Source organism: Oncorhynchus tshawytscha, linkage group LG32 (assembly GCF_018296145.1).
Source record: "Oncorhynchus tshawytscha isolate Ot180627B linkage group LG32, Otsh_v2.0, whole genome shotgun sequence".
Lineage (NCBI taxonomy): Eukaryota > Metazoa > Chordata > Actinopteri > Salmoniformes > Salmonidae > Oncorhynchus > Oncorhynchus tshawytscha.
In genome coordinates, this window is record NC_056460.1 from 10,198,603 (window position 1) to 10,220,842 (window position 22,240).

At 44.8% G+C, this 22,240-nt stretch overlaps 1 protein-coding gene across 2 annotated transcripts in view; it reads right to left on the reverse strand.

The window, feature by feature from the left end:
- Positions 1-1,833: 1,833 nt before the first annotated feature.
- The window catches only part of LOC112245752 (keratin, type I cytoskeletal 18-A), a 30,923-nt gene continuing 10,516 nt past the window's right edge, over positions 1,834-22,240 (reverse strand). For both annotated transcript variants that reach the window (XM_042310703.1, XM_024413909.2), the window contains 6 exons: positions 20,723-21,004; positions 17,474-17,608; positions 16,474-16,694; positions 7,571-7,830; positions 6,081-6,183; positions 1,834-2,469 (listed from right to left, as the gene is read on the reverse strand). In XM_042310703.1, coding sequence (XP_042166637.1) covers positions 2,238-2,469; positions 6,081-6,183; positions 7,571-7,830; positions 16,474-16,694; positions 17,474-17,608; positions 20,723-21,004 — 1,233 coding nt within the window. In that variant the 3' untranslated portion in view covers positions 1,834-2,237. The remainder of the gene's footprint in view (positions 2,470-6,080; positions 6,184-7,570; positions 7,831-16,473; positions 16,695-17,473; positions 17,609-20,722; positions 21,005-22,240) is intronic.

Below are 22,240 nucleotides of genomic sequence, written 5' to 3' on the forward strand. Positions count from 1 at the left end.
ATATTATTGTGTATTGAATACAAAACGTATCTATTTCATATTTTGTCATGTTTATTTTATATTTAGGATGATAATAAACTTAAAGTGACAAGTGTTTGTGTCTTGTCCGGTAATGGATCTTTAATATCCCTGCAGGGTGCACCCATACCCCAAACACATAACTGCCAAATACACGAAAGAATCGGGAAATACATTAAATAATATGACTCTGTGGAAATACATTATCTCTGAAAAATTTGCAGCATTTGTACACATACCCACGACTAGAGAAATATACTATTCTATATATATTTTTTTTAAACCCACTGAAGACAGCGTTTTTGGTGTTTTATTTAAATGAATACATTATTAGATAAAGGCATAATTCTTCATTCTAAAGTTAAAGAGCTCCAAAAACGAAAAGAAGAATTAGTCCCAAGTACTCCGTGAAGCAGAGCAAATCAAGCGCATGAAGAACTGCATAGAATATAATTGTTTTTAACATTTGTACACAGGAGGGACCCAACTGCAATGCACAATGGTATTATCTTCGTGTCATATATTTGGTGCCAACTCAAAAACATTGCAAAAAAATAAAATAAAGATACTGTCTTATAGAGTGTAATCAGTCATATAGATATTATGTATACGACACAACAATACCAAAATAAAGCATTCAGGATACTGTAGAGCAAATATTTACAAATACCGGCCCCTGCTGGCTAAACCAGGGTATATCTCTGCGATACAAGAGGCGGGGTTAGATTAGAAAAAGGCCCTCCGTCTCCAACCGTTGGAGAGCTTCTGTCCTGTACGTTTTCACTCATATCCTAATGTAGCGCACCTGATTCTAATAATTAGCTGGTTGATAAACTGAATCAGGTTAGTTACAACTCGGGTTGAAACGAAAACCTACAGGAGGGTTGCTCTCCAGGAAGAAGCCTCACTGCAATTTCGGGTCACAGTGAGCAGTGTGGGGGAAATAAATAGCTTTTTATTATTTTTTTTTACTGTACATTTCTAACTTCGTTGCTTTGTTTGGACTTTGTCCATATATAGATTACAGTTGATTTACAGCATTATAAGGAAAAAGCCCGAAGTACAGGTTTCAGCCATAGGCAAACTGCCAGTGCTGGGTTGATCCATGACTGCGTAGCAAAACCATTCGCCTTTTACACACAGCGAATTGAGAAGTAAAGAACCACCCTTAAATAGTCCCCAGTAGAATTCCACATACAACTCTGTGATGCCGCAGATTATATTTTTCACCACCTGTATAAAGTGTCAGTTGTTACTGAGGGATGGTTGGATTATACATTTGTTAAATGTGATGACCACAGTGAGTACTATATACTCTATCATATATTATTGACCACAGGGGAAATCTCTTGAAGATGGCATTTTGTCACATTTGCCTTGGATGGCAAAATCGCAAGTAGGCAATATGACTTTCTACTTTTACACATGATTAAGAATTGCTGATATATCAAATGAAACACTCATTAACCCCTCATGTATGTGGTCTTCTGTGGCTGGTTTGGTCATGGGGGTTGCAAAATGGCTGCTGGTAATGCTGATGTCACAATGATGATTGTGGGTGATAGTGGAGTTGCAGGAACTTTGATGTCATGACAATACCACTCGGGTCAATGGCTAGGTTCAAAATATACAGGTTAGTACAAGAGGATTCTAATTTAGCAATAAGGCCCGAGGAGGTGTGGTATATGGCCAATAGACAGCGGCTAAGGGCTGTTCTTATGCGCAACGCAGAGTGCCTGGATACAGCCCTTAGCCGTGGTATATTGGCATATACCACAAACCCTGAGGTGCCTTATTGCAATTATAAACTGGTTACCAAAGTAATTAGAGCAGTAAAAACAAATGTTATCATTCCTGTGGTATATGGTCTGATATACCACAGCTGTCAGCCAATCTGCATTCAGGGCTCGAACCACCAGTTTATAATATTTCATAACTCTTTGCAATTCATGGGACCAATGTTGCTAGTTAGCAATGGCGCTAATAGTTATTAATGGACCTGGTCGGTCCCATGAATGTGTTTTATATTTTGAACGCTTGCGCATGGAATGTCTTGTCTTAACCTTCCCGTCTTCAGCCTAGGTCAATGGGAAGCAATGCTGATATCATGGCGATATCACTGTCAAGGGTAAGGATGCTGTTGCCAGATCACAACATTTATGAGGGAGGCAATTCAATGATGATATCACCCATCAATGATGGGCATACTGTTGCATCGACTATACTGTTGCCTCGACATTTGCCGCGATGGTGGGGATACTGCGGGACCTCTTCATCACCAGGCGGACCTCCACGTCGGGCAGGCTGTCCTGCTTGGTCTGGGCGCAGCCCTCGTCTGCCACCGCCATGTGCAGGTCGAATCGTAGCGACACCGACTTCTTCCGCAGCTTGGGGTTCCCCTTGAAGAAGGAGCCCTCCCACTGCTTAATCACCTTGTCGATCCTGTCCGTCCTGGGGGGGGGGGTTGGGTTGGGGAAACAATGGGTTCGGTTTTAAAAGGCAATAGATGCTAGACGGCAACTAGAAGCATAGAGTACATGTTTAGAAACAAACATTCCTTAAAGCTGGTGTTGTGAAGTGCACCCTGGCCACAGGAAACCTGGGGTAAATCCTAATATGGTATCTCTAACTGGTGATTGGTCCTATATGATTGTATGGGTGGGACTTTTACAGTAAAAGGTATGTCAGAGAACCCTTCCCAAACACACACTGATTGTACATGCCTCATGAACAGTTAATTGTGATAAGTATCTAATTCAAAGTCAAGGAAAGTTTACGAGATGACACAGTAAAACAACAGGCTTTAAGCACCAGGGTCGACGATGACTCTGACAGCAAACATATTTATGCGGCCGTTCCCATCCTGGTTGGTACAGAGTGTGGTTTTAACACCTGATGTGTGCACAAAGAATTTAGGAATGACAGATGCCACTCCCTCTTGGGAAACACTGGTGTCTCCACATCTAATGGAGCTCATTAAGGAATGTCTCTCAATGAGAAAGATTCCCAACAACCCCCAGACCGAGAGCTCATGCCAAATTTATGCCACATTTCGCAACTGAATAAACTGCTGTTAATCACTCCTGGCTTAGGCATGCAGAGGTACTTCCCTGTGCGTTTCTGCACATCTTGTCTCTCGGACTAGATGTCGCTAAGGGAGGGAAAATGAAAGTGTCTATTGGTGTCCTCTTTAGTCTAACAAAGACAATACACACGGAAAGGTGGTTCGTGTGAAAGATACGTTCAGCTGCTACCAAAAGTGGGGAAAAAAATGTGTCCTGAATTATATTTAGAATACCTCATTTGACAGTTTGAAAAGATATCCCATAATGGTCTCTTGAATAACATTTGTAAAGCATCCCTGCTCCCTTCATTTGTAGTTGACACTCAGGAACGATTACGTTTCACACTTACTGAATCAGGCGGTGACACTGGGTCAACAATCATGATTAATAGGTCTGATTAGGGATGTGGCGATCATGAAATTTCGTCATCTGGTGATTGTCAACCAAATAACTGCCGGTCTCACGGTAACTGACCATTAATGAACCTAAACACATTTAGCATCTGCTGGCTTCTACACATAGGCTGCAAGCCACTGATGCATACCTTCGGAACATCTCAATTTTAAAAAGTCTAATAAATCCATGTATTATAGCCTACGCCTTAACAATAAATCCATTCTTTATTTTAGACAGGTATAAAGAAACATGATATGAAAATGTATTTTTTGTCTATTTCACAAGAACAGAATTGCATATGTAAGTTGACCTTATGTTAGGCCCTGATCTGGCTATGCCATATGACTGTGGGCTACACTAGTTCATTTAGCAGACAAGATTTGCTTAGAATTCCGTGGCATTATTTTACATTATTTTATAGTATGAAGAATACAATAGAATAAAGCTGAATAAAATAAAAATGATATTTTCTCCAAAAGATTCGAGGGAATGCGCATATGCAGCTATTCTGTGTTGAGCAGTTAACAAAGAAATAGGTACTCCTATATTCTTAATTGAGTTTTTAATGTACCTTTAGTTCTTCAAACATTGGGCTATATGTTTCGATTTTTAATACATTGGAAGGCTGCATGATGCCACTCTAATGATGATTTGAAAAAAAGTAGCTTGAAAGGCATGAGCTCTGCTTAGTTTGTTTTGCACAGGCTGTACACACTTCATCAGTCTCTCATTCACAATTTGTCAAGCACTTGATAATGCCTCGAATTTCCCGGCGGCATTCCCTTTGTGTGACCGTAATGCACTCTTAAAAATCCATGCCTTTTGCGGGCCAGTGACCGTTGTGCCCTTGGGCTCAATATAATCATTATAATTCCCTTTTCTCTAAGTGCTACGTGCTCCGAAGCACTTCTCACTCACATGGCTCTCCATCACATGATCGGGTCTTTCTCACAGGCTACAAGTGTAGACAGACACATCGGGGACGCAAGTGCACGCGTCCTTATCCAATTCCGAGGTGCATATTGAAGATATTGGAAGAACTGTCCACATTTACTTTTTCGTCAGCCAACAAGATGAGTAGGCCTAACGACGAGCAAAAGCACTAGCCTATGTCAATCTACCATCCCCCATTGTACAAAAGTTGACCTATTCTGTTCTATGCAATAAATAAATATTCCAAACATAGTCAGGGACAGTTGTGGGATGTGATAGATTCCAAATTAATGCAACCACTATGCAATGAGGCTGATGCAACAGATCAGAACATTTAGCTTAAAATGTTGATAAACTATTAGGCTATTTCTTCACATTATAAGCACAGCAATGCGCACACGGCAGTAGGCTATAAGCACGAATGTTTCATTAGGAGGAAAACACCATGATCAAAATTGACCGCAAATGCGATTATGCATGTAATGCTTTTATTATAGAGGTGCATCTTTATGGTGAAAAGGATCTTTCCCAAACTTGAAACACATTCGCTGCCTATGTATGACAGTTGGACTCTTACACCCCTTGTAAAGTGGATTAATGTGCTTAATTTTAAGAAGTTATTTGGCCACTTTAAGATATAGATCTACGGGCTAGGCTACATGAGTTGTGCAACTATGAATTGAAAAAGATGGAAAAAAAGGCCTCGTTTCTTGCCACACGCTAGGCATCATTCACAAGTGATAATATATCATTCAGTTCAAGTGATAGGCAAATATTGTCACTCATCAGACTATTCCTGATTTAATCTTGTCTTTCCATATACTAAATAACATGTGTGAAATTAGTTTTGATTCAGAATGGACCATTATTATTCACTTGTCCCGAAACTGGCAGGGGAAAAAAAATACATGTCATCTATGCACTTAAATAGCGAACGGAGGACGATTTTCCTGTGGTAATTTTTATATGCTAGCCAGGTAGGCTATACTGTTGTAAAGAGAAGCAATGTGCTTAATATTAGGAAAGTTGAGAAAAATATATAGTAGGCCGAGCCTATAGAAAGCTGATGGGATGCTATTTTTAAGAGGCCATCACTCTGTTTTCTCACACAATTGCATAGCCTATAGAAATGTTGCGCAACATGAGCTCATGGGCTCTCATGAAGTGTTCGATTAGATTTTGAAATACATTTTTATTGATGTCAGAGTGATTAGAGGGACATGCTAGACTACAACTAGAAACGTAGAGTACACGTATTGGAAACAATCAAACAAACATTCCTTAAAGCTGGTGTTGTGAAGTGTACCCTGGCAACAGTAAACCTGGGGTAAATCCTAATATGGTATCTCTAACTGATGATTGGTCCTATATGATTGTATGGGTGGGACTTTTACAGTAAAAGGTATGTCAGAGAACCCTTCCCAAACACACACTGATTGTACATGCCTCATGAACAGTTAATTGTGATAAGTATCTAATTCAAAGTCAAGGAAAGTTTACGAGATGACACAGTTAGTAAAACAACAGGCTTTAAGCACCAGGGCGACGATGACTCTGACAGCAAACATATTTATGCGGCCGTTCCCATCCTGGTTGGTACAATGTACTCAGCACAAGTGTGGCGGTAATACGGTCACCGCAACAGCCCTAGGTCTGATAAATACTTACTCCACGGTGCCAGTGCCCTCTGCACTCTCCCTCACCACGTTGCCTTGGAGGATCTCCTGGGTCTTCACTGTGGAAATCCTCAGATCGTTATCTCTCTCTGGCTCTGCACATAAAACACATACTCAAATAAAACAGAAATTTGATTGGTGACACACACATACACTGCATGACCAAAAGTATGTGGACACCTGCTCGTCGAACATCTCATTCCAAAATCATGGACATTAATATGGAGTTGGTCCACCCCTTTGCTGCCATAACAGCCTACACACTTCTGGGAAGGCTTTCCATTAGGTGTTGTAACATTGCTAGGGGGACTTGCTTCCATTCAGTAACAAGAGCATTGGTGAGGTCGGGCACGGATGTTGGGCGATTCGGACTGGTTCACAGTTGGTGTTCCAATTAATTCCAAAGGTGATTGATGGGGTTGAGGTCAGGGCCCTGTGCAGTCCAGTCAAGTTCTTCCACACAGATCTCAACAGACCATTTCTGTATGACCCTCGCTTTGTGCACGGGGGCATTGTCATACCGGAACAGGAAAAGGCCTTCCCCAAACTGTTGCCATAAAGTTGGAAGCACAGAATCATCTAGAATGTTATTGAATGCTGTAGCGTTAAGATTTCCCTTCACTGGAACTAAGGGGCCTAGCCCAAACCATGAAAAACAGCCCCAGACCATTACTCCTCCTCCACCAAACTTTACAGTTTGCACTACACTTTGGGGCAGGTAGTGTTCGCCAAACCCAGATTCATCCGTAGGACTGCTTGATGGTGAAGCGGGATTCATCACTCCAGAGAACGCGTTTTTGATGCTACAGAGTGGCGGCAAGCTTAACGCCACTCCAGCCAATGCTTGGCATTGCGCATGGTGATCTTAGGCTTGTGTGCGGCTGCTCAGCCATGGAAACCCTTTTCATGAAGCTCCCGACGAACAGATCTTGTGCTGATGTTGCCTCCAGAGGCAGTTTGGAACTTGGTAGTGAGTGTTGCAACCGAGGACAGATGATTTTTACGCGCTATGCGCTTTAGCACTCGGTGGTCTTGTTCTGTGAGCTTGTGTTGCCTACCACTTTGCGGCTGAGCCGTTGTTGCTCCGAGACATTTCCACTTCACAATAACAGCACTTACAATTGACCGGGGAAGCCCTAGCAGGCGAGAAATTTGACAAACTGACTTGTTGGAAAGGTGGCATCCTATGACGGTGCCACATTGAAAGTCACTGAGCTCTTCAGTAAGGCCTTTCTATTGCCAATGTTTGTCTATGGAGATTGCATGGCTGTACGCTCCATTTTATACACCTGTCAACAATGGGTGTGGCTGAAATATCCGAATCCACAAATGTTTTTATATATAGTGTATTTAGCATACTGAATGTGTGTGTGTGTGTATGGTATTCCTGCCTGATTGTGTGTATACGAGTGTGTATATGACTATTAACATTAATATGTGTGTACCATTCTGTGTGTGTATGTGTCTGACCACGTCACCCACCTGTAAGGATGACCAGGCTCTGTTGCCTATACAGCGTTAGTGCAGGGCTCTTCCTCAGGCCGTTCTCTGTCACAGACCACTGCTGGGGTCTCTCAGGCAGGGGCTCGGACAGTGGCTCCTCAGGGGTCACTGTGGGGTCACTGAGGCCATTCTCCTCCACTCCATTCTCCTTGGGCTCCTCCCCTATGGGGCCTGGCTCTCTTATGGGGCCCCTCCAGCGCCGTAGCCCCATGACCTGTCCGTTACGCCCACCTGGGTACCTGTGAACAGATGAGAAAACATGGTGAGTAGGACTCAATGGAATCTGTGTGGGGGGGGACACTACTTCGGCAGCTGTCTCAGATGCTGTCTACATATTTGATGGGATAACTTTAGCCATTTCCGTGCACTCAAAGAAATTTCCTGGCGGAAGGATATCTTATTGTGTGGTCAGCACATCCGAATCATGATATGACATGACAGAGCAGATTGATACAATACAGAGCCTGGCATCTTGAGTTGAGCAAGTGCATTGTGATCTTCTGAGAACATAGATCTGAATCCAATAGACTGGGAGAAGATCTAGGATGCATAATCGAGCGTCACCTTACTCAACCTGGATGGTCATAAAACTAGATCCTGCGGAGCACCTCCCAGATCAATAAAAGGTGGTACTAAAAACATAATTATGAGGCCTGCTGGGGTGAGTGTGCTAAATTGAGGGACAGATCTGCGATGTACAAACATAATGGCCGTGAACTGTCTGTGCTTGAATGCATTCGTGTGACCAGCCTGTGAATGCCCCAGTGATGATAACTGAGTATAAACTTTAGGCCTGTAAATTGAACGGAATCTTCCGTAATAAATGTTAAGAGGAAACGACATTAAAGATCTCAGGGACCCGAAAGCCATGAGGTGAAGAGGTGAATGTGGGGATGTCTGGTACAGAACATCTGGTAGTTTAAACGGTCTTATATCTGTACACACAACACAGAGAAATGAGTCTGTCTGTCTGCCTGTATTGTCTGTCTGCCTGTCTGCCTGTCTGTCTGCCTGTCTGTCTGCCTGTCTGTCTGTCTGTCTGTCTGTCTGTCTGTCTGTCTGTCTGTCTGTCTGTCTGTCTGTCTGTCTGTCTGTCTGTCTTACTGCCTGTCTGTCTGTCTGTCTTACTGTCTGTCTTCTTGTCTGTCTGCTTGTCTGTCTGCCTGTTTTCCTGCATGCCTGTCTGCCTGTATTGTATGTAAGTAAATACACTGAGTGTACAAAACATTAAGAACACATCCCCCGCCCCCACCCCTTGGACTCTACAAGGTGTCAAAAGCGTTCCACAGGGATGCTGGCCCATGTTGACGCCAATGCTTCTCACAGTTGTGTCAAGGTGGCTGGATGTCATTTGGGTGGTGGACCATTCTTAAATCTTGAAAAACCCAGCAGCGTTGCAGTTCTTGACACAAACCTGGCACCTACCATACCCTGCTCAAGGCTTAAAAATCCTTCTTTAAGCCGTCTCCTCTCCTTCATCAACATTGATTGAAGTGGATTTAACAAGTGCCATCAATAAGAGATCATAGCTTTCACCTGGATTCACCTAGTCAGACTATGTCATGGAAAGAGCAGGTGTCCTAAGTGTTTTGTACACTCAGTGTACATTAGCACACTCCTGGTGAATTTCCAGTAACCAACAGTTTCGCAATTATATTGACTCACCACCAGAACATCTCTGTCTCAACCTGCAATTATTTTTGATTCTCTATGCAGCTGCAACAGTAAAGAAAGAAAATCTGTCACACTCCTCAACAAAAGAGAAAGACTCAACACGTAAATCTAGTTGTTTGGACAGAGAAACAAAGGGGATAAAATATGAGGAATCCTTTTCTAAATGACCTTCATCCTTTAAGCTCATTTTCAAATCCAATCAAATTTTTTTTGTCAAATGCGCCGAATACAACACGTGTAGACCTCACAGTGAAATGCTTACTTACGAGCCCCTAACCAACAATGCAGTTTCAAAAAAAATACAGATAAGTATAAGAGATAAAAGTATCAAGTAAAAAGTAAAATAACAATAACGAGACTATATACAGGGGGGATATGATACAGAGTCAATGTGCAGTGGCACCGGTTAGTTGAGGTAGTATGTACATGTAGCTAGAGTTATTAAAGTGACTATGCATAGATTACAACAGAGAGTAGCAGTGGTGTAAAGAGGGGGAGAGGGGTGGGGGACAATGCAAATAGTCTGGGTAGCCATTTGACTAGATGTTCAGGTGTCTTATCGCTTGGTGGTAGAAGCTGTTTAGAAGCCTCTTGGACCTAGACTTGGCGCTCCGGTACCGCTTGCTGCGCGGTAGCAGAGTGAACAGTCTATGACTAGGGTGGCTGGAGTCTTTGACAATGTTTAATGCCTTCCTCTGACAACGCCTGGTAGAGGTCCTGGATGGCAGGAAGCTTGGCCCCAGTGATGTACCGGTCCGTTCGCGCTACCCTCTGTAGTGCCTTGCGGTCGGAGGCTGAGCAGTTGCCATACCAGGCAGTGATGCAACCAGCCAGGATGAGGTGGAATAGGTTTTGTCGTGCCCTCTTCACGACTGTCTTGGTGTAATTGGACCATGTCAGTTTGTTGGTGATGTGGACACCAAGGAACTTCAAGCACTCGACCTGCTCCACTGCAGCACCGTCGATGAGAATGGGGGCATGCTCGGTCCTCCTTTTCCAGGAGTCCACAATCATCTCCTTTGTCTTGATCACGTTGAGGGAGAGGTTGTTGTCCGGGCACCACACATCCAGGTCTCTGACCTCCTCCCTATTGGCTGTCTCGTCATTGTCGGTGATCAGGCCTACCACTGTTGTGTCATTGGCAAATTTAATGATGGTGTTGGAGTCGTGCCTGGCCGTGCAGTTATGAGTGAACAGAGAGTACAGGAGGGGACTGAGTACGCACCCCTGAGGGCCCCCTGTGTTGAGGATCAGCGTGGCGTATGTGTTGTTACCTATCTTTACCACCTGGGGGCGGCCCGTCAGGATGTCCAGGATCCAGTTGCAGAGGATGGTGTTTAGTCCCAGGGTCCTTAGTTTATTGATGAGCTTTGAGGGCACTATGGTGTTGAACGCTGAGCTGTAGTCAATGAATAGCATTCTCACATAGGTGTTCCTTTTGTCCAGGTGGGAAAGGGCAGTGTGGAGTGCAATAGAGATTGCATCATCTGTGGATCTGTTAGGGTGGCATGCAAATTGGAGTAGGTCTAGGGTTTCTGGGATGTTGATGTGAGCCATGACCAGCCTTTCAATGCAATTCATGGCTACAGACGTGAGTGCTACGGGTCAGTAGTCATTTAGGCAGGTTACCTTAGTGTTCTTGGGCACAGGCACTATGGTGGTCTGCTTTAAACATGTTGGTATTACAGATTCGGACAGGGAGAGGTTGAACATGTCAGTGAAGACACTTGTCAGTTGGTCAGTGTATGCTCGCAGTACACGTCCTGGTAATCCATCTGGTCCTGCGGCCTTGTGAATGTTGACCTGTTTAAAGATCTTACTCACATTGGCTGCAGAGAGCGTGATCACACAATCTTCCCGGAAGAGCTGGTGCTCTCATGCATGTTTCAGTGTTCTTTGTCTCAAAGCGAGCATTGAAGTAGTTTAGCTCATCTGGTAGGCTCATGTCACTGGGCAGCTCTCGGCTGTGCTTCCCTTTGTAGTCTGTAATGGTTTGCAAGCCCTGCCACATCCGATGAGAGTCAGAGCCGGTGTAGTACGATTGGATCTTAGTCCTCAATTGACGCTTTGCCTGCTTGATGGTTCGTCGGAGGCCATAGCGGTATTTCTTATAAGCTTCCAGGTTAGAGTCCGACTCCTTGAAAGCGGCAGCTCTAGCCTTTAGCTCAGTGCGGATCCTGCCTACAATCCATGGCTTCTGGTTGGGGTATGTACGTGCGGTCACTGTGGGGACGACGTCATCGATGCACTTATTGATGAATCCAATGACTGATGTTGTGTACTCCACAATGCCATTACAGGAATCGAGGAATATATTCCTGTCTGTGCTGCAAAACAGTCCTGTGGCTTCGCATCTGCTTCATCTGAACACTTTTTTATTGATCTTGTCACTGGTGCTTCCTGCTTTCATTTTTGCAGGAATCAGGAGGATAGAATTATGGTCAGATTTGCCAAATGGAGGGTGAGGGAGAGCTTTGTATGCGTCTGTGTGTGTGGAGTATAGGTGGTCCAGAGTTATTTTTCCTCTGGTTGCACTTTTAACATGCTGATAGAAATTTGGTAAAATGGATTTAAGTTTCCCTGCATTGAAGTCCCCGGGTACTAGGAGCTCCGCCTCTGGGTGAGCGTTTTCTTGTTTGCTTATGCAGATCATTCAATGCTGTCTTAGTGCCAGCCTCTGACAGTGGTGGTATGTAAACAGCTACGAAGAATACAGATCTCTCGGTAGTTAGTGTGGTCTACAGCTTATTATAAGATATTCTACCTCAGGCGAGCAATTGCTCGAGACTTTCTTAGATATTGTTGACAAGCTGTTATTTACAAAAATACATAGTCCGCCGCCCCTTGTCTTACCAGACGCCGCTGTTCTATCTTGCCGGTACATCATATAACCAGCCAGCTGTATGTTGATATTGTTGTCGTTCAGCCACGATTCCATGAAGCATAAGATGTTACAATTTTTTATGTCCCGTTGGTAGATTAATCTTCCACGTAACTCGTCGATTTTATTCTCCAAGGATTGCACGTTTGCTAGCAGAATGGAGGGAAGTGGGGGTTCATTCGATCACCTACGAATTCTCAGAAGGCAGCCTGCTCTTCGGCCCCTCTTTCTCCGCCTCCTCTTCACGCAGATCAAAGGGATTGGGGCATGTTCCCGAGGAAGCAGTACATCCTTCGCGTCAGAGTCGTGAAAGGGAAAAAATGATTCAGCTAGTCCGTGGTAAGTAATCGCAGTCCTGATGTCTTGAAGTTATTTTTGGTCCTAAGAGACTGTAGCGGCAACATTACGTACAAAAATAAGTTAGAAACAAACAAAAAACCACTATCGGCTGGGGGCACGTTAAATGTCTGCCTTCTTCTCCGGGGCCATCTTTTGGATGTTTAATTTATTTGAAAATATTTGGAACAAGGTAGTGTTTTCCTACAAGTCGGAAGTTTACATACACCTTAGCCAAATACATTTAAACTCAGTTTTTTTTACAATTCCTGACATTTAATCCAGGTAAAAATTCCCTGTCTTAGGTCAATTAGGATCACCACTTTATTTTAAGAATGTGAAATGTCAGAATAATAGTTGAGATAATTATTTATTTCAGCTTTTATTTCTTTCATCACATTCCCAGTGGGTCAGAAGTTATACATACACTCAATTAGTATTTGGTAGCATTGCCTTTATACTATTTAACTTGGGTCAAACGTTTCCAGTAGCCTTCCACAAGCTTCCCACAATAAGTTGGGTGAATTTTGGCCCATTTCTCCTGACAGAGCTGGTGTAACTGAGTCAGGTTTGTAGGCCTCCTTGCTCGCAAACACACTTTTTCAGTTCTGCCCACAAATCTTCTATAGGATTGAGGTTAGGGCTTTGTGATGGCCACTCCAATATCTTGATTTTGTTGTCCTTAAGCCATTTTGCCACAACTTTGGAAGTATGCTTGGGGTCTTTGTCAATTTGGAAGACCCATTTGCGACCAAGCTTTAACTTCCTGACTGATGTCTTGGGATGTTGTTTCGATATATCCACATAATTTTACTTTGTGAAGTACACCAATCCCTCCTGCAGCAAAGCAACATGATGCTGCCACCCCTGTTCTTCACGGTTGGGATGGTGTTCTTCGGCTTGCAAGCCTCCCCCTTTTCCCTCCAAACATAACGATAGTCATTATGGCCAAACAGTTCTATTTTTGTTTCATCAGACCAGAGGACATTTCTCCAAATAGTACGATCTTTGTCCCCATGTGCAGTTGCAAACCGTAGTCTGGCTTTTTTTATGGCGGTTTTGGAGCAGTGGCTTCTTCCTTGCTGAGTGACCTTTCAGGTTATGTCGATATAGGACTCGTTTTACTGTGGATATAGATACTGTTGTACCTGTTTCCTCCAGCATCTTCACAGGGTTCTTTGCTGTTGTTCTGGAATTGATTTGCACTTTTCACACCAAAGTACGTTCATCTTTAGGAGACAGAACGCGTCTCCTTCCTGAGCGGGATGTTGGCTGTGTGGTCCCATGGTGTTTATATTTGCGTACTATTGTTTGTACAGATGAACGTGGTACCTTTACGCATTTGGAAATTGCTCCCAAGGATGAACCAGAATTGTGGAGGTCTAGAATTTTTTTTCTGAGGTCTTGGCTGATTTCTTTTGATTTTCCCATGATGTCAAGCAAAGAGGCACTGAGTATAAAGGTACGCCTTGAAAAACATCCACAGTAACACCTCCAATTGACTCAAATGATGTCAATTAGCCTATCAGAAGCTTCTAAAGCCATGACATTATTTTCTGGAATTTTCCAAGCTGTTTAAAGGCACACAGTCAACTTAGTGTATGTAAACTTCTGACCCACTGGAATTGTGATACAGTGAATTGTAAGTGAAATAATCTGTCTGTAAACAATTGTTGGAAAAATTACTTGTGTCATGCACAAAGTAGATGTCCTAACCGACTTGCCAAAACCATAGTTTGTTAACAAGAAATTTGTGGAGTGGATGAAAAACGAGTTTTAATGACTCCAACCTAAGTGTATGTAAACGTCCAACTACAACTGTATGAATTTGATGTGTTTGGTGATACGTTTTTGACTGTCTGAATGTGCATGTGAAACAAAATATGGGTCATTATAGGGCGTGGGACCCTCATTGGGGAGTTTTTATAGCATAGTTTTCATGTTCCGTTAAAAGCAACTGGGGCATCTTCATTCTGGTTCATTTGCAAAGTGAAGGAGAGTTCATGCAACTTAAGAGGGTCTCCGCCCTTCCTCATGTCCTCACAGATCCTGAGATCATCTTTCTCATACTGACTAATGATTCACAAACCCTCACTTTCGATCCCTTTTCTTTCAAATGTATAGAAAAGTTTCTTGAGCAAAATACCTTCAAGTTTCTTGACCGTCTCGTTAATTAAGAACTTCAATGTGATACAATTTCTGTTTGGACATTTTAATGTTGTACGAAAGCTTATCCTGCCTGTTTATTTCATCCGTCTTCATTCATTTTATACCTCTCGGAGCTTTACGGTTCTTATTTATAGTTCAGGTTTGCGGTTTAGGATAAAGACCTGCCAACTCATTGCTGTGAATATGCCCTGTAGCATGAAACTGTTTTAAAATGTAATTTCACAATATCACCTTATACCTTCATATCAGCTATCTCACCCTTAGTAGGTGCGTATTCATCTGTGTGCATCTAAACTCAGCAAAAAAAGAAACTCTCACTGTCAACTGCGTTTATTTTCAGCAAACTTAACATGTGTAAATGTTTGTATGAACATAACTGAGACGTAAACTGAACAAGTTCCACAGACATGTGAATAACAGAAAAGGAATAATGTGTCCCTAACAGTCAGTAACTGGTGTGGCCACCAGCTGCATTGAGTACTGCAGTGCATCTCCTCCTCATGGACTGCACCAGATTTGCCAGTTCTTGCTGTGACATGTTACCCCATTCTTCCACCAAGGCACCTGCATCAAGTTCCCGGACATTTCTGGGGGGAATGGCCCTAACCCTCACCCTTCGATCCAACAGGTCCCAGACGTGCTCAATGGGATTGAGATCCGGGCTCTTCGCTGGCCATGGCAGAACACTGACATTCCTGTCTTGCAGGAAATCATGCACAGAACGAGCAGTATGGCTGGTGGCATTGTCATGCTGGAGGGTCATGTCAGGATAAGCCTGCAGGAAGGGTACCACATGAGGGAGGAGGATGTCTTCCCTGTAGCGCACAGCTTTGAGATTGCCTGCAATGACAACAACCCTCCACCTTCAACAACCCTCCGACCATCACCCCTGGTGAGACACAACCGCGACTCATCAGTGAAGAGCACTTTTTGCCAGTCCTGTCTGGTCCAGCGACGGTGGGTTTGTGCCCATAGGCGACATTGTTGCCGGTGATATCTGCTGAGGACCGTGCCTTACAACAGGCCTACAAGCCCTCAGTCCAGCCTCTCTCAGCCTATTGCGGACAGTCTGAGCACTGAGGGTGGGATTGTGCGTTCGTGGTGTAACTCGGGCAGTTGTTGTTGCCATCCTGTGCCTGTCCCGCAGGTGTTGTTACACGTGGTCTGCCACTGCGAGGACGATCAGCTGTCTGTCCTGTCTCCCTGTAGCGCTGTCTTAGGCGTCTCACCGTACGGACATTGCAATTTATTGCCCTGGCCACATCTGCAGTCCTCATGCCTCCTTGCAGCATGCCTAAGGCACATTCACGCAGATGAGCAGGGACCCTGGGCATCTTTCTTTTTGTGTTTTTCAGAATCAGTAGAAAGGCCTCTTTAGTGTCCTAAGTTTTCATAACTGTGACCTTAATTTCCTACTGTCTGTAAGCTGTTAGTGTCTTAAAGACACAGGTGCATGTTCATGAACTGTTTATGGTTCATTGAACAAGCATGAAGATTTGTGAAGTTATTTGAATTTTTACGAATTATCTTTGAAAGACAGGGTCCTGAAAAAGGGACTTTTCTTTTTTTGCTGAGTTTATGTCTGTGTAATTGACCAGAAATCGCTCAGCTGCTCCATTCTAGAGTAAAGCCTTTTGCTCTGGGGGTTACAGTTACACATGTCAAATCTCAGGGAAGGTTACTCGTCACCATGTAGTTCACCAAACCTCCTCTGCTACATCTGACCCAGGATCTGTACCAAATGGCATCCTATTTCATTTTTAGTGCAACATTTTTGTTGAGGGCCCATATAGCCCCTGTCTGTGACCGTTAGCCTCCTCACCTGCCCTCCTCGCGCTCCAGCAGGCGCCTGTAGGTGGCGATCTCTTTCTCCAGCCTCATCTTGGTATTGAGCAGCTGGCCGTGGCGCTCTCGCTGCGTGGCCAGGCCGCCCCTCACCTGCTCCAGTTCGCCCTCCAGACCTTGGATGACCTGGGACAGGCCCTGCAGTTGGCTGGAGTACTGACGCTGGGTGTGGTGGAGGGAACTCTCCAGACCTTTCTCCTGGGGAAGGGAAGGACAGGGGAGAGAAGAGAGAGGGTGGACAGGAGAAAATGATGTGGGACAGAGAGAGCAGATGAAAAGGGAGAGAGCGGACAGAGGAGATAGAGGAGGGGGCAGAGGAGGTGAGAGGGAAGAGGGGATAAGAGGAGAGAGGGTAGAGGAGATGGAGAGAGTGGAGAGGAGATGGAGGGGAGATGGAGGAGAGAGGGGAGAGGAGAAGTATTAGAGAGGGGAGAGGAGATGGAGGAAAGGGTAGAGGAGAAAGAAGAGAGGAGAGAGGTGAGAGGAGATGGAGAGAAGAGATGGAGGAGAGAGGGGAGAGGAGATGGAGGAGTGAGGAGATGGAGTAGATAGAGGAGATGGAGGAGAGAGGGGAAATAGCAGGATCAGAGAGATTAAATAATTGTAAAAATGGAGAGGGGAGAGAGAGCAGAGAGGGGATGGAGAAGGTGGAGCACAGCGATGGAGAGGGAGGACAGTGTAGAGGGGAAAGAGGGAATATGATAGAGGAGAGGGTGGATAGGGAAAAAAATGTGATGAGAGGATGACACAGAAGGTGGAACAGAAGAGATAGAGAGAGGGGACGGGGAAGAGGCAAGAGTATAAGAGTGAAAGAATCCCCAATAGTGCTTTCAGAATCAATCAAGATGAATGTTCTCCATACTCTACTGATCCACTCTACTGATCCATGGGTGTTTGTCTGCCGCAATGCTAAGCTTATGGTGGTGTGTGTGTGTCTGTGCATGTGTGTGTGTGTGTGTGTGTGTGTGCGCGCTCACCAGAGCATGTAGGGACTCGATCTCCACCTGCAGGCAGTGCCACTGTTTCCTGGCCTCGGCCAGCTCTGCCCGCGCCTCCCTGAGGGCAGTCCCTCCGAGGTTCACCTGGGCCCATGCTGCCTCTTCTGCATTGAGCTGGGGGAGAGAGAAAGAGGTCATATAACACACACACATACACCTACACGTGCGCACGGAAGTACGCATGCACGCACCTACCCACACACACACATCATTCACATGGACGTACACGAAAATAAAGTTCTGATGAAGATAGATGCTGGCACACACACAAACAGGAACAGTTCACATGGAACTCAGGGACACACACACTTATACAAATTGGCACCCGCACGCACTCATAAAAACTGGTACCCACACACACCCATAAAAACTGGCACCCTCACACATTGGCACAGAGCCAGAGGACTCTGTGCAGGTACACAAAGTAAAACAACTCTAAACCATGACTTAAACTTGATGAAACATTGTAAATAAGCTTCACACCTTTATAAATCTACCTGTAATCATTTTCCCCACAGATTCCCACAGGGCACAAACACGTTGAATCAAGTTTGTTAGTTAAACATGAAACTGACACTTGTGCTCAATGGATTCCTCTAACCTGTGGACATCATAATATTACTCTGTAATTACCAAGTAAACAAGAACATATTAGGGGCAATTATTGTAAATGTTAACCTTAACCAGTCATTTTACAGTAAGATGGATAACATAATAGCTAGTTAGCCTCGTCCCATACAGAGTATGTACAGTGCATTCGGGAAGTATTCAGATCCCCACTCAGGCCCTATTCTAAAATGGATTTTAAAAAATATCCTCGTCAATCTTCACACCATACCCCATGATGAGAAAGCAAAAACAGTTTTTTTAGACTTAGAAATTTTGAAAATAGGACATTTACCTAACTATTCAGACCCTTTACTGAGTACTTTGTTGAAGCACCTTTGGTTATTACCTTGAGCCTTCTTGGGTATGACGCTACAAGCTTGACATACCTGTATTTGGGGAGTTTCTCCCATTTTTCTCTGCAGATCCTCTCAAGCTCTGTCAGGTTGGATGGGGAGCGTCGCTGCACAGCTATTTTCAGATCCCTCCAGAAATGTTCAATCGGGTTCAAGTTCAGGCTCTGGCTGGGCCATTCAAGGACATTCAGAGACTTATCCCGAAGCCACTCTATTGTCTTGGCTGTGTGCTTAGGGTTGTTGTCTTGTTGGAAGGTGAACCTTCGCCCCAGTTTGAGGTCCTGAGCACTCTGGAGTAGGTTTTCATCAAGGATATCTCTGTACTTTGCTCTGTTCATCTTTCCCTCGGTCCTGACTAGTCTCCCAGTCCCTGCCGCTGAAAAACATACCCACAACATGACGCTGCCTCGACCATGCTTCACTGTAGGGATGTAAGACATGATGCTTGGCATTCAGGCCAAAGAGTTCAATCTTGGTTACATGGTCTGAGAGTCCTTTAGGTATCTTTTGGCAAACTCCAAGCGGGCTTTCATGTGCCTTTTACTGAGGACTGGCTTCCCCAGATCTATGCCTCGACACAATCCTGTCTCGGAGCTCTACGGACAATTCTTTCGACCTCATGGTTTGGTTTTTGCTCTGACATGCACTGTCAAATGTGGGACCTTATATAGACAGATATGTGCCTTTTCAAATCATGTCCAATCAATTGAATTTACCACAGGTGGACTCCAATCAAGTTGTAGAAACATCTCAAGGATGGTCAATGGAAACAGGATGCACCTGAGCTCAATTTCAAGTCTCATAGCAAAGGGTCTGAATACTTATTTAAATAAGGTATTTCTGTTTTTATTTTTAATACATTTGCAACATTTTCTAAAAACCTGTTTTACTTTGTCATTATGGGGTATTGTGTGTAGATTGATGAGGGGGAAAAAATTAATCTAATTTAGAATAAGGCTGTAACGTAACAAAATGTGGAAAAAGTCAAGGGGTCTGAATACTTTCCGAATGCACTGTATGTGCTTCAGCCAACTCTGCTTCGCCGACAGATCTGGAACCAGGCTGTAACAGGGCTGTATTCCACTCCAGACTCCAGTCCACTCTGACACAAGGGGGCTCTAACTAGGAGGGCAACAAACAAAGTCATTCTGTAGAGCAGACGCTGGTGAAGTACCAGTCGCTGCCTGCCTGCAGCCATAGGCCAAGGTACTTCATCACGCCTGTTACATCAATGTCACTGGCTGCATCCCAAATGGATCCCTATTCCCTAAAAATTGCACTACTTAAGACCAGAGCCCTATGGGAGCCCTATGGGCCCTGGTCAAAAGTAGTGCACTAACCAAGGAATAAGGTGCCAATTGGGATGCAGCCAGACGGTAAAACTAACCAGACGGAAACAAGACAGACATGATGAGTGACTCATTCCATTCCCCATATTCAATTGAAACTGAAATGCTCCTATTTCAAAACCTGAAATATGAGCTGAAATATCATCTCATGGGCAATAAGCAAAACTGACTAGATGGGCTGCGTTATTGTTGAAAACAACACAGCTATGAGAGGAAGCTATAGCCCATTTGCTAAACATATCATATTCCCTGAAATCAAAATGCTACTATTTCAAAGCCTGTAATACTGTCCCCATCCGATGTGATGTCAAAAACAACAGCTGTGCCAATTGCAAGTTCTCCTTTTCAACTGAAATCCAAATGCTCCTATTTCAAAGACTGAAAAGATTACTGTCCTCAGCTGATGCCTTATAAGGACTTAGCAGTAAACAGATCAGAGAGGCCCGTTACAAGTGGTGTATTACAATGCTGCGGTTGTGGTTCACGACGTATCGAGATCTAAAGAGGTTGTTTGGAGCAGCGTTTCAATATCGCAGTAAAAGTGGATCTCTTCTTCTTCGGAGGTAATGGATTGTCCACGGGTACCTTTCTGTATGTGGAGTGGTGTGTGATGAGGATGAAGAGGGAAGGAGAGAGAAAGAGAAGGAGAGAGAGAGAGGTGAACAACCCATCTCGGACCTCAGACCACCTCAGAGCTCCGACCCCTAATTCAGTACAACGAATCAAAATTAAACCAACTCCTCTTATCTTACCACATGTCACTGCGTTGCCTGGAAACAGCCGAGGTGAGCTATGGTCAGGGTGTGACTAGGTGGCAGGGAGCCAAGGGAGGATGAAAGGAAAGACAGAGAGAGGGATGGATGGATGCAAGGAAATGAAGAGATGCGGAGGGACGAAGGCAGTGGGACACTGCGTACCTGTGGGAGAGACCCTCCATGGGCTCGGGGCCTGAGTGTGGCTCCAAAACGGCTCGGCCCGGCAGCGGAGCATGGAGCTTGATTTGGGCCGGCGGCCAGGCCGGGGTGTCGGTCATCTGGGACTCGACTTAGGCCGGTGAGGCTGAGGCGGTCGCACTGCGTCCCGATTCGGTCGAGGAGCTGGGAGAGCTCCATCCCTGTGCCATCCTCCTCCCACGCTGTGGCCGTCACTAGCAGCGCATCACGAGAGTCGGCCTGCTGCTGCTGCAGAGCACGGGCTGCCTGCACAATGAGCCAACCAGTGAGAGGTAGAGAGAAGAGGGAGAGAGAGACAGGGAGATATATGAATGTAAGAGAGTATACAAGTGTGTGTGTGTGTGTGTGTGACAGCGAGAGGCGATGGATCCTGAGAATGAAGGAGAAAAGGGAACAGAGAGAGAACGAGGGCAGAGGAAGAGAGCAAGAGAGAGAGAGAACAGTGTGAGATCAGACACACGCAATGCAGGGGAGGGAGTCTGTTATTGAGCCTGTGAGTCTGGGACAGTGTGTGTGTGTGTGTGTGTGTGTGTGTGTGTGTGTGTGTGTGTGTGGGAGAGAGTAGCTGGATCACGTAAAGACCTGAGTGGAGGAAGGGAAGGGGAGTATTAGTCAGCAGGAATAAAAAGGGTTAGTAAAAGAGAAAGAGAGAGAGAGAGAAGGGTGGGAGGATGACAGGAATGCATTGACAGGGAAAGGATGGTGTGAAACCTAACAAGCCTTTCCACTGAGGTCAATAGGGGAGGTGTCTGGTTAATGGGATAATAAGGAGAAGGTGTTCTGAGACACTGCTCTTTCTTTACAGTAGCTTGCCTCTCTCTCTCTCTCTCTCTCTCTCTCTCTCTCTCTCTCTCTCTCTCTCTCTCTCTCTCTCTCTCTCTCTCTCTCTCTCTGTCTCTGTCTCTGTCTCTCTGTCTCTCTCTCTCTCTCTCTCTCTCTCTCTCTGTCTCTCTCTCTCTCTCTCTCTCTCTCTCTCTCTCTCTCTCTCTCTCTCTGTCTCTCTCTCTCTCTCTCTCTCTCTCTCTCTCTCTCTCTCTCTCTCTCTCTCTCTCTCTCTCTCTCTCTCTCTCTCTCTCTCTCTCTCTCTCTCTCTCTCTCTCTCTCTCTCTCTCTCTCGTCTCTCTCTCTCTCTCTCTCTCTCTCTCTGTCTCTGTCTCTCTCTCTCTCTCTCTCTCTCTCTCTCTCTCTCTCGTCTCTCTGTCTCTGTCTCTCTCTCTCTCGCTCTCTCTCTCTCTCTTTCTCTCTCTCTCTGTCTCTCTCTCTTTCTCTCTGTCTCTCTCTCTCTCTCTCTCTCTCTCTCTCTGTCTCTGTCTCTCTCTCTCTCGCTCTCTCTCGCTCTCTCTCTCTCTCTCTCTCTCTCTCTCTCTCTCTCTCTCTCTCTCTCTCTCTCTCTCTCTCTCTCTCTCTCTCTCTGTCTCTCTCTCTCTCTCTCTCTCTCTCTCTCTCTCTCTCTCTCTCTCTCTCTCTCTCTCTCTCTCTCTC